A 12,361-nucleotide genomic window follows, 5' to 3' on the forward strand; every position below is an offset into this window, starting at 1 on the left:
CCTCAAAGTCCAAACCTTAATAAGGGAAGATTAAACAGCAGAAAATTTGCTGATAGCACATTACTGCACCCACCACAAGACGAACCACCTGAACTGGGACTCGCGTGCAGCGGGCGACACCTCATTACCACAATGTAACAGTGTAAGGGTTGTTTTTTTTGGGTGGCTTGAGTGCCAATCCTGCCACCAGCCCCCAGGTTTCCCTGCAAGTTGGAGGGCTGGATGTTGAATAACGTCATACCCAGGAGAGGCTGTGAAAAATTAAGAACAAAATCATGACAATGACATTGCAAATACTGAAAGTTAACTGTGCTCAAAAGTACATTGTTTATCTAAAAAAGCCAAACTTTGAAGTACTTATGAATGTTAAATCCTGCAGATTATTATTATCCTGCAATATTACTATTTTGTGGTCCTATTTTAATTTTTGTTAAATTTATTGCGTTTTTTTTTTTTATTAATCGAGAGTCAGAAATAATATTGTGGGCCCTAAAGCAACCCAATAATTTTGCTATGAAAAATAACTTACTCTTTTGACAGCAGAATACCAATTTATAGAAATCTAGTTTGCTCTTGCTTCTTTTGGATAATTTTCTCATTTTCATATTGTCCACTGTGAGTGTCATGTGGTATATGTTAATCATACTCTGTCAAGGACGGTCATTTTGCCCAAGGTTAGTTACTTGTCTATAGTACAAAGGTTCTGGTGTGGGTTTTATTTTCACCCATTCATGTAATGTATAATAAAGATAAACTGATAAATTGATCCAATTAAGTGCTTCACATTATACTGGAAAACATTTTGACTATTTTTTCATTGATTTCTTCTCTTAAAGCATAAATAGCTTTTCGTGTTGTATGTGTTTAAAAGAAACTTGAGTTTGTTACTATCATGCTTATTAATATTTTAAAGTGTGTTATTTTTCCACAACAAGTTAAAAAAATTCCAATTTTTGGTTGATATAATTTTAAACAATTCTTTTGTGGCTTTTTCAAACATTGAAGGACATGTACATTTCTCAAATACAAAAAGGTATTTTAAGAACAGCCTCCGCTTTGCACAGTTTGCATTTTCCATTTGTACTTGCATGGTTTCCAATCACTTTCCTCTTATTTGCACTATACATACAACAGTAGTATGCCCTCATACGTCTGATGAAAAATGGGGTAAGTATGCACCAAGAGAAAAGACTAGCAAAACAACTGCACACACTTAATCTATTAGGGGAATGAAAGCCTTTGTCCATTGGGATTCGCCAGACAAATTCCCCAATCTATCCTTTCCTTACAGTACTGTGCAGTGCTTGTCTTTCAGAATGTTTAAGGGGACTGAACTGTTCCCCTCTGTTATTCCATGAAATGATCAGGAATTTAGTTAAGAAAGCTTTTCCCTGTCATGTCATGTCACTTTCCCCAGTATTGCATTCAATACAATATATCACAAAACACATTAACCGCTACCTTGGATCCTGGTTTAACTTAATGCTCTTCTCCAGAAACTCTGTTTTCCTCCTATTTGCTATAAAAGTGATAATTAGATTCAATATCAACTCCAAACTGGCACGGTATAAGAGCAGCAGGTGAGAATATCATCTACCAGGGTGATAAACTGGTCTAAATCTACCACTTGCCTTACTTATATTTCCAGGTGGAAAGGCCAAATTCATTATAACACTGTGATGGTAAACATAGCTTTAGAAATTAGATGAATGCTAAAAACCTCATCTTGATTATCCTACATTAGCCTAAATTCAAAAATCGTAGATACAGCTAGGTGGTGTGGTTTAATCTACATAAAATAACCAATTATAGATAAATGATAAATACAAAACTCTAAAATGGAAAAAGCAGGTTTAAGAATATAGTATGCTTGCATAAAGAGCTAACTAACAATAATCATATGCTTCCTGAACATCTGTAGAAGGGCGTGAAAACACATTAAAAATAGCATGGCTTCCTAGATCCTATACTGTGTAAGTAGCATTTGGCACTTATATGTACGCTTTGAAGAACAAATCTGAATAACCTGGAAGAAGTATTCTTATCATTCAGATAAGTTGACAACATGTTTTTATATTGTGAGGTTTCAGAAGTGTTTTGGGACCCCCCTCAATGGGACGACACGCCGAAGTGATTGCCGCATCTATGGAAATCTGCTTGTCCGTCACTGAGGCAACCACAGGTTCACAATGCAGCAGCATAGCACTGCAGAGACAAATACAAGCCGACCGCGGTCACGCTATAAGCGCCTATCACTGATGGGTGATGCAAGGAACGTTATAAATGCAGGGAACAGTGTATACAGGCATGGAGTTTTATTACATTGCTATGCGGATGATACACAGCTCTATGTGAGACTGGATAAGACTTCTTTTATACTTCCATCAACTCATTTCTCCTGCTTGGATGTCCAAAAACATTCTTAAGCTGAACAGCACCAAAACTGAAGCTCTTAATTGGAATCCCCCATCAACTTTGTTCCTCCGTAAATTGTATTTCCTTTTCTGGTCATAACATTACTTTCTCCCCTTCTGTTACTAATTTGAGTGTCAAATTAGACTCCAATTTGTCATTTGATACACATGTCCATCACCTCTGTAAAACTGCATTCCTTCATCTTCGAAACATAGCCAAACTCCGTCATTGCCTTTCCCTTTGTAATGCTGAAAAGCTGGTTCATGCCTTTGTCTCCTCCATGCTGGACTATTGTAATGCACTCTTCATTGGGATTCCCAGCAAGAGCCTTGAAAAGCTCCAAAAATTTAAAAATTGTGCTGCAAGGATGCTGATGAGGGTGCGGAAATATTAACATATTTCACCAATCCAGTCATTTCATTGGCTCCCTTTTCACCTCCGCATTGAATACAAACTTAGTTTGCTCACTCACCAGGGTATCCATGGAAATGCTCCACAATACCTTAAGGAACTTCTTATATTACAATCCACTACAAGAAACCTTCGTCTTGCAAATACCTATCGCCTTTGCCCTCCTATGACCAAACTTTGTACAATGGGTGACCGAGCCTTTGCAGTTGCTGCTCCACGGCTGTGGAATGCCCTACCAGAGAACCTGAGAACACAGCAGATTGTGGGCTGTTTTAAAAAAACAGCTAAAGACGTTTCTATTTAGGAAAGCATATTAACAGCATTGTCTCTAATTATTGTTTTATCTTTGTTTTAATTTTGTTGTGTCTTTGTTTATTTTTTTTTATGTAGCACTTTGAGGTTTACTACAAATGTAAAGTGCCTTATAAATAAAATTAATTATTATTATTATTGTTATTATAACTTGGCCATTGACCTGGTCCTGACTATACTGTTTGCTGTGTCTGCATATACTGTAGGAAAGCTGTAGCTCCTGCTACAATAAATAACCGTGCTGTTCCTGTTTCAAGTTGAATAAAGCTGGTTTTGCTAAAGTACTGTGACTCAGCCTTATATTTTGAGGTGCAAGACAGCGACTCACGCTTCACAATATTTTATATATTTTGAACATAATATACTTAAATACCATATTTTGTGAATGCAGTTGTGAAAAATTAAGTGCATCCTCTTTCAATAATAATAATAATAATAATAATAAATTTTATTTATATTGCGCTTTATATTTAACAATCTGAAAGTGCCACAAAATAAGAATAAATTAACAAACAAGATGATCTATAGAAACAATTTAACAAAATGCCTTTCTAAAAAAGTTTTTAGGTTTTGTTTGAAAGCATCAGTCGACTGTGGGGCTCTCAGGTAGTCAGGGAGAGAATTCCACAGCCTCGGTGCCACCGAAGAAAAGGCCCTATCACCCATACTGCTAAGCTTAGTTCTGGGAACTTGAAGACTGTTAGCATGCACAGAGCGGAGGGTGCGTGAGGAAGTATGAGGAATAAGGAGTTCCTGTAAATACAGGGGAGCAGATCCATAGATGCACTGATGGGTAAGGAGGGGAAACCTTGTACTCTATTTTAAGTGGTACAGGGAGCCAGTGAAGGGTTTTCAAGATAGGAGTGATGTGGCTATGCTTTCGCACCCTCATCAGGATCCTAGCAGCGCTGTTCTGAATGTACTGGAGTCTCTGGATACTCTTGCCAGGAATCCCTCTGTAACATTCTGGCTAATGGTTTGTGAGTTCCATCACTGCCTTTTTGAATCAGAGGGCATCAAGCAGCTGTACTACAATTATGGACTGTGGAGCTGAAAGCACAAACCTGAATGTTCTGTCTTAACATTTAACACCCTGTGTAGCCCCTTAAAAGTCACAGAATTGTTTTAGCTCCAGGTTTCAAATGGACTTTCATTTTTAAAGACACACTACAATTTCCATTTAGTTTAACTCTTGCCTAGAATCACTTTGCTTTAATCATCTCAATGTTTATCTTAACATTTACATAGCTGAAGAACAAAACTGTCTGGCTAATTTAGCATTTGACTGTAATATTGTAACAACCAATGGGACAGCAATAATTATACACACACACCAAGATAAGGAATCCCATATGAGGACCAGCAAAATAACAACTCCAGATACAGACTGTTGTTAAGGCCACAGGAAATGCCAGCTAAACTCCTTTTCACCGTGAGAAATGTCTTGACTGATAGATAGATAGATCGATAGATAGATAGATAGATAGATAGATAGATAGATAGATAGATAGATAGATAGATAGATAGATAGATAGATAGATAGATACTTTATTGATGTGTGTTGCCCTCCTTCACACCTCACTCCTTCCAAAGAAGATCCTTTTCTGCAACGACTCCCACTTCAATCCTACTGCACTCTGACTCCTCCCACCTTCCTTTGTTTTCCCAAAGGTTCCCCAAAGTGCGCTACCTTTGCTTATACGCCTCATCGTTCTCAATTACGTCCCTGGACCCCCCCTACCCACCTCAGCAGTCAAACCTAATAATATGAGTAAAATAAAGAATTGCACCACAATAATATTTCCTATGTACAAACATGCATACAGTATTGTCTGTTTGCTCACCTTGACGGCCACCAGCATCTTGTCTTTAGTGGGGCTCAAATTGTAGCACTCTGCCAGAAACACCTTGCCAAAGGCTCCCTCTCCAAGTTCCCTTTTCAGCACAATGTCTCTCCTCTTTATGTGCTGCACATCCATAACTGGAAAAAAAAATGAAAGAATGATTCATTATGTCAGAGTCTTAACAATTTAACATCTGCTGCTTTATTGTGAAGGCAGTAACAGAAAGTATCAAGAAAGGATCTTTGGCTCTGCAGCAGCTCATAATCATAATTATCAAAATCACCGACATATTAACAGTTACCAGTTGAGAACTCCATGAACCATTTTTATTTTGACAGGAGATGTGGAAGGCAGAGATGGTGCTCAGATGAACCAGTATCTCATATTGAGCCAGACTGCTATTGTAACAAAACTTCACAAGAATGCTAAAACTAAGAAATCGATACGTAGCTCACAATCTTTACTAGCAGGTGATCAATCCAGTGTTTACTGAATTCTGCTTAAGTAAGATAGGAAGGGTCAATCAAAAAGCAATGTTGCTACCAATGCTTGGCTATCACAATCCACTTATACCAGTGGTAAATTATTCGCCACCTTCTGGTTATTAACTCCAAAAGCCAGATGGATCTCGATGTCTAGAATTTATTTAATGTGCTTACACAGAAAATGAAAGAATGCTACTGCCTATTTACTCCATGAGAAGTTTATTGCTTCCCTAAGAATGGCTTAAGATGTTAGGTGGGTGAGGTTGTGGCAGTATTAATTATTAGTGTAATGCAGAAACTGCAGTACACCCATTAAGCTATCAATCCGCAACAAAAAATAACTAAAGACGACTGTTTTTCAAGATGATTTAACAACTTTACTGGCTGGTGCATTATCATTTACAAAGCAGAATTTAAAAAGGAAATTTCCTAGGAAGAGGGGACGAATGCCTTAATCTCTTACTGAGGGTTGTTATTTCACTTGAAATTATCTTTACTTACAGTATGTGTGGGTTAAAATAGGGGTAATCACAGGGCACCTGAAATCTCTCCTTGTGGTCCCATCTATCTATCTATCTATCTATCTATCTATCTATCTATCTATCTATCTATCTATCTATCTATCTATCTATCTATCTATCTATCTATCTATCTATCTACTGTAATATAATGAAGTTATTAGATTGTATCTAAACATTGGTTTTTGGTTGAATAACCCAATTTAATTTGATTGGCTGGTGGTATAGGCTAGGGGAGTGGAGACCTGTGGACTTGGAATCTGTCTCATACTGAGGTATAGCTTAGCATGGCGCTGGGTCCAAAAATATGTTCAGTGTAATGTCTTCAAAAATTGCTTTCAGCACAGAGGAATTAAGGAACCTCTAAAATAAAGGTTTTTGCACATACAACTTTCAACAATAAATAGTGACACCTAAATTGAGGTTCATATTTCATACTGGACTGTCAGGAGAATCGTAGGATATCTGGCTATCCTATTCACAGCCTTTTCATGGCCATGATTATCAAAAATCTGCACTAGAAATATCTTAAGAATAGCAGAAATGTCAATGACTGCAAAGCTTTATTCAGCACACATGTTGCCATGGAAATGAGATGTAAAATGTAACTTTAAATATTCATTCATCATTGCCAGAAACTTAATTTAGTAGCATAAGAGATGCATATAGCAATGCATATCAGTAGTGCTGCAGCATAAAGAATTGCAGAGAGCACCTATCCACGCTTGTTCTGACTGTGTAGGTTTAAACGTGTCATGGAATGCTATGCAGCACATCTAATATGCTAGAAAGTAAATGACATCCATTCTACTTTCTAAATCCTTGTGTCTGATGATAAAGAACCTGAATGTGTGCAGTGAATACTGCATTTCAACATTTTTAGTGGTTTATGCAATCGGCTTTAATGGAGACTAGTTCAGCACTATTTCTTTTCATAGATTCTTTCTAGAAAATAAAATATGTTGTTTCAGAAAGCCAGTCTTAAGGGCCCTCTTTATTCTTTGGTTGAAATTGCAATGGTATTTGCATAAATGTAGTTTACAGACACTTTTATACAAAGCAACTAACAATTGTATAGACTATATATTCTTCCGTTCTTCTCCTCATTCTCAAATTCACCTAATCCAGTTAAAGGGTGTAGGGAGTTGGCACCTATCCCAACCACACTGGGTGCCAGACCACTGCTGTGCCCACACACACCTACACAGGGATAGTTGTATTCACAAACTAACTTGACATTCACGTCTTTCGGGGTGTGTTGGAGGAAAACTAAACTATCAGCAATAAACATAAAGACACTAAGAGAAAGTGCACTCCCCAAACTGACACGTTAGTACCCATGATGCTGGATTTATCAGGCAATAGCAATAACTACTGCACCATTAAGCCAAACATTTTTTTCATGTTAATGAAAAATGTGAATAGCTAAAGTACATATTGCTTTTGCTGTTTAAAATGTAAGCATACTTGGTGTTGTTTATGTACTGTACATTTGACGGCTATTATTATGTGTAGGCTGCTATAATACTGTAGTGTCCCTTGGCATCAGTAAAATATCTTTCTGTTCAGGCTTTGCACTTCCATGCTAAACTGATCAATCTGAATAATCCTGCAATAAACAGAAATGACAGTGTAACCATGGTCTCTTAGCCTAGAAAAAATATTACACAGCAATTCTCTCAGCATTACTAGATTATTTTAATTATGATCCCCAACCAATCCTGGTTTTACTATATTCTTGCCAAAAATATGTGGGAAAAACACAAGAAAAATATTCAGACTTTGTACAGAGAGTGGCTCAGAGCTGATTCGCCGTCACCTTTCAGCTTTAGTCTTTCTTCTTTTGGTAATGACGAAATTAAAGACCACAGTTACAGTTTGGAAGAAATTGGAAAAAAAAATTTTCAGCCCATCACTAATACAGATACCTAAAGATGCACAATCTAACCAAATGACAAAAAGAGGATAGATGAAAGGAGTTAATCATTTTGATGTAAGTAAACTCAAATTAAGATGTTACATAATATACATTTTTAAGATTATCAGTGAAACTACCTACTGCACGTGGATGCCGGTTGTTATGAAAACTGTGTTTTTAAATTTTTCAAAAAGACAGAAGTTTCGAGGTAAGGTTGGTGCTGGAGAGTGGCTATAAACCTATAAATTCTTTGCTTGAGGGATTTAATATTTTAGGCAGAAAAATGCCTATTCAGTAAACTCTAACCTTTTCGATACCGTGGAAAAATATCCATAAAAGGATACTTCTGCTTAACTGTTTACCTCTAGGCTTAAATAAGGCAATTGCACTAAACTGCCCCTGGCAGATAATGGCATGCTTTGAACCATGAAGCTTCTTGTTCAGGTTTAAGAAAATAAGTTTTATTTATTTATGAGGATCACACATCCTATGATACATTTTTTTATTTTCAAACATGAGATGCACAACGCAACCAAATATTAGCAGTTACTCAATATTATTACCTTCGAATGAACTAAAAATCATTGCTGTTGTTAATGCTGCCTGATCCAATATATGTTGTATACATTGTTCAATCTCTGTGGACATTAAGCAAGCCAGTAGAATGAAATCATAAAGTTTGTTGACTATAGTAAGGGACTAAAGACATTTGAAACATGGGGAAAAAGCAAAAACTATAGATTTTTTTCAAAGCCATGTCTTTGAAGGTGAATTTTGCTTTAACCCGTAGACTTTAGTAGCTACACAATCCCTCCAGGAGACCTGTGTTTTCGATTGGATGTGCACAGGGTTCTTTTTTGAAGGTAGACAGGACCTTTCCTAATGCAGGTCAGACCATAAAACTAATGAACTGAAGAAAAAGAAATAGATCTTAGATCTCTCAGCTTCAAAGTGGAAAACAAATAAACCTGAAAAAACGTTATGCTAAATAAATGTGAAGCTGAACATATTTTATAAACACAAATTTAATTTGTCTTCTGACTTGCCATTTTCATATACTTGCTTACTTAAATATAATGTCTGTACAAAATAAAGATCATCGATGTGGGAAAGGAAAAGAAATGTATAAATTTCATTCAATCATTCATTCACTTCCTTATGTGTGATCTTTTGTAGTAGCTTGAAAATAGATATTATACACTGAAAATGGTTAAGGTGGGATTGTCTGAGAACATTTTAGTTTTTTAAAAAAATCTTCACTAGGAACTTTTGATATCTTATCTCTTCTCAATAGCATTGTGTTGTAGTATCAACGGTGTCAAATACATTATGGTACAAGGTTTTGTGCTTTAATTATTATTCAGTACCAGTAATGGCACACTGCACAATAATGTGCCGTGAATACACTTGACCATACTCTGTTGACCATTGAGCTTGACCTTCGTTGATCATATATGTGTACCAAATTTCAGGTCAGTAGGTCAAATGGTTTGGGAGATGCAGGTGACAAAACAGCACACTGTAAGCTGCGCCTACTTGCTGCATTTTGTCTTAAACAATATACTCTCTGGTCATCGGTCTTGTTTGTTGCTGCAGGATGGTGTTTTGCTCTGTGTCACTTGCCTTTGCAATTCTGGCACGTTTGACCACTGATTGCCGACGTCGATTAGCCTCATCCTCGGTCTCATTTGCTCTTGCGATTTTGTTTCACTCACTGTCGGACTGTCTTCATAGTTTTCCTACTCTTTCTCTGTATGTTTATCAGAGTTTCAGCGTAGTATATGTGTACCAAATTTCAGGCTATAGGTTATTTGTTTTTTGACCTTGACCTTCCTGGGTTGACCTTTGACCTTGGTGGTCAATCATCACCCCGAAAGTGGACAGTAGAGGTCACGTAGTATATGTGTACCCAATTTCAGGTCAATAGGTCAAACGGTTTGTGACCTACAGGTGATTTAAAATCCTGGACAGACAAACGGACAGCCACGGTAGCGTATTATATAAGAAGATTCTGTCATCCCAAAATAACATGCAGTAATTCGACCTGGCCGTTGTTCTGGCCCAACCTTTTTTGACAGACTGAAGCGATGTCAAAACCTATAGATTCACTTGCATATTTATTTTAATAAGCTGAAGCCAGCCCTTTCCTCACCCCATCAAAACCATTTTCCTATAAATACCTTACAAGCATACAGTACAACTCAAGTCAAGTTGAGGAGCATGCACTTGTACAGTGCATTGCCACACCCACTACATGACAAAACAACTCAGGATCCCAGTTGGCAACCCTCCCAGGCAGACATGCGGTCCAGTCCCACCCTCTGGAAATGACCCCCTATCTGCCACAGACAGGTGTTACGTGGGCGACCCGTTGGCCTGGTCCAGCCCCTGGGTCCCCAACAATGAGGATCTTATGAGTTGGATTGCCCTTGGGGACTGATGCTCCCTCACAATGCAGGTAATGTGCCTCATTTGGAACTCCAGGAGCAACTGCTTATTAGACACAAAGTCAAACCAATGATACCCAGTACCAAAGGAGTCCAGTCTTCGTCTCAGGTCCCTGGATAGCGGCCATGTCTCACAACCATATAGCAAATCAGGAAGCACCAGGACTCTAAAGACTTGGACCTTCGTCCTTTTGCATAGATATCGGGAGCGCCACACACCCCTTTCCCGCGACCTCATGACCCCCCATGCTCTCCCAATCGGTCTACTGACTTCATAGAAAGAGTCACCGGAGACATGAATGTCACTGCCAAGGTAAGTAAACCTTTCCACAAGGTTGACACTATTTCTGCAAACAGACACACTGCTGATGGCTGTGCCCAAGAGGTCATTAAAGGCCTGGAGTCTGACACTCAGACACCTCACTCAGTCTCTCGAGCGCTCCAATCAGAGCCTCCATTGACTCCGCGAAGATCACAACATCGTCAGCAAAGTCAAGATCCGTGAACCTTTCTTCACCAAGAGATGCCCCACAGCCGCTGGACCCCACGACCTTGCCCAACACCCAGTTCATACAAGCATTGAACAGAATAGGAGCAAAAACACACCTCTAACGAACCCAAGAATCAAGGTGCAGCACAGCTGTGAAACTGCTCTGCTACGGGTAACCAATGATTTGCTTATGGCAGCAGACTCTGGACAAACCAGCATATTAATTCTGTTAGACCTCTGTGCAGCATTTGACACTAACAGACATGACATTCTACTGTCCAGAATGGAGAACATGCTGGGTATCTCTGGCACTGCCCTCCAGTGGTTCAAGTCCAATCTGACTGATAGGCAAGAGTTTGTTAGTCTTGGCAACAGAAGATCGAGCTCAGTGCCAGTCATACAAGGAGTTCCTCAGGGCTCTGTCCTCGGCCCTCTTCTCTTCTGTATTTATATGCTTCCCCTTGGCCATATTATTCGTAGCTATGGACTGGGCTATCATTTTTATGCAGATGATACTCAACTTTAATTCAATGTTAAAAGTGGAACTTCATCAGAGCTTTCTCAGCTCACAACCTGCCTTAGTGAAATTAAAACCTGGATGGAGCAGAACTCTTTAAAATTAAATTGCAACAAAACTGAACTCCTGCATATTGGGACTAAAGTGCAACTTAATAAAATGAGCTTCTTCCCAGTCCATCTTGGTGGTGATCTCATCAGACCTGCCTCTACTGCAAAGAATCTTGGTGTCATTTTTGATTCCTCCCTTTCTTACTCCACCCACATAAATCACATTAAGAAACATTCTTACTTTCACCTCCATAACATATCCCATGTTCACTCCTTCCTCTCCTTTTCTAATGCTGAAAAACTTGTCCATGCTTTTATCACATCCTGCATAGATTATTATAATTCGCTGCTTGCAGGTGCCCCTTCTAATCTTATATCACAGCTCCAGCTTATTCAAAACTCAGCTGCAAGAGTCCTTACTCGAACCAGCAGCAGCGAGCACATCACACCCATCCTGCTCCGTCTTCACTGGCTCCCTGTGTCTTAAAGAATCGAATATAAAATCCTACTAATAACCTACAAAGCCTTAAACGACTTTGTGCCAAACTACATCAGTGATCTTCTCCATCACTATGTGCCTGCCCGCTCACTAAGGTCCTCTGATTCTGGCAATCTTGTTGTACCCCACACTAATCTACACTCCATGGGTGACAGATCCTTTAGCTGTATAGCGCCCAGACTCTAGAATAACCTACCGAAATTAATCAGGTCAGCTGACTCCATGAATTCTTTTAAAAAACAACTCAAAACTGGAAGGCTTTTAGCGCTACCTGACTTTTTACCCTTCTCTCAGTTTACCTCTATATCAAGATGCTCATGTAACCTGTATGTGAGTGCTAGAGCATCAGTTATGTTGTCTGTTAGGCTTTCTCTGAATTTACTGTCTTAATCTTCTTTATTTATTTATTTGCTTTGTACTATGCTATATACTGTATACCCTGCCATTCTTTCTTA

At 38.5% G+C, this 12,361-nt stretch overlaps 1 protein-coding gene across 1 annotated transcript in view; it reads right to left on the reverse strand.

The window, feature by feature from the left end:
* The window catches only part of LOC120541406 (NT-3 growth factor receptor-like), a 920,493-nt gene that overhangs the window by 91,797 nt on the left and 816,335 nt on the right, over positions 1 to 12,361 (reverse strand). Inside the window, exon 12 of the mRNA XM_039773008.1 lies at positions 4,983 to 5,119. Coding sequence (XP_039628942.1) covers positions 4,983 to 5,119 — 137 coding nt within the window. The remainder of the gene's footprint in view (positions 1 to 4,982; positions 5,120 to 12,361) is intronic.

The sequence above is a fragment of the Polypterus senegalus genome, chromosome 12 (assembly GCF_016835505.1).
Source record: "Polypterus senegalus isolate Bchr_013 chromosome 12, ASM1683550v1, whole genome shotgun sequence".
In the NCBI taxonomy this organism is placed as follows: Eukaryota; Metazoa; Chordata; class Cladistia; order Polypteriformes; family Polypteridae; genus Polypterus; species Polypterus senegalus.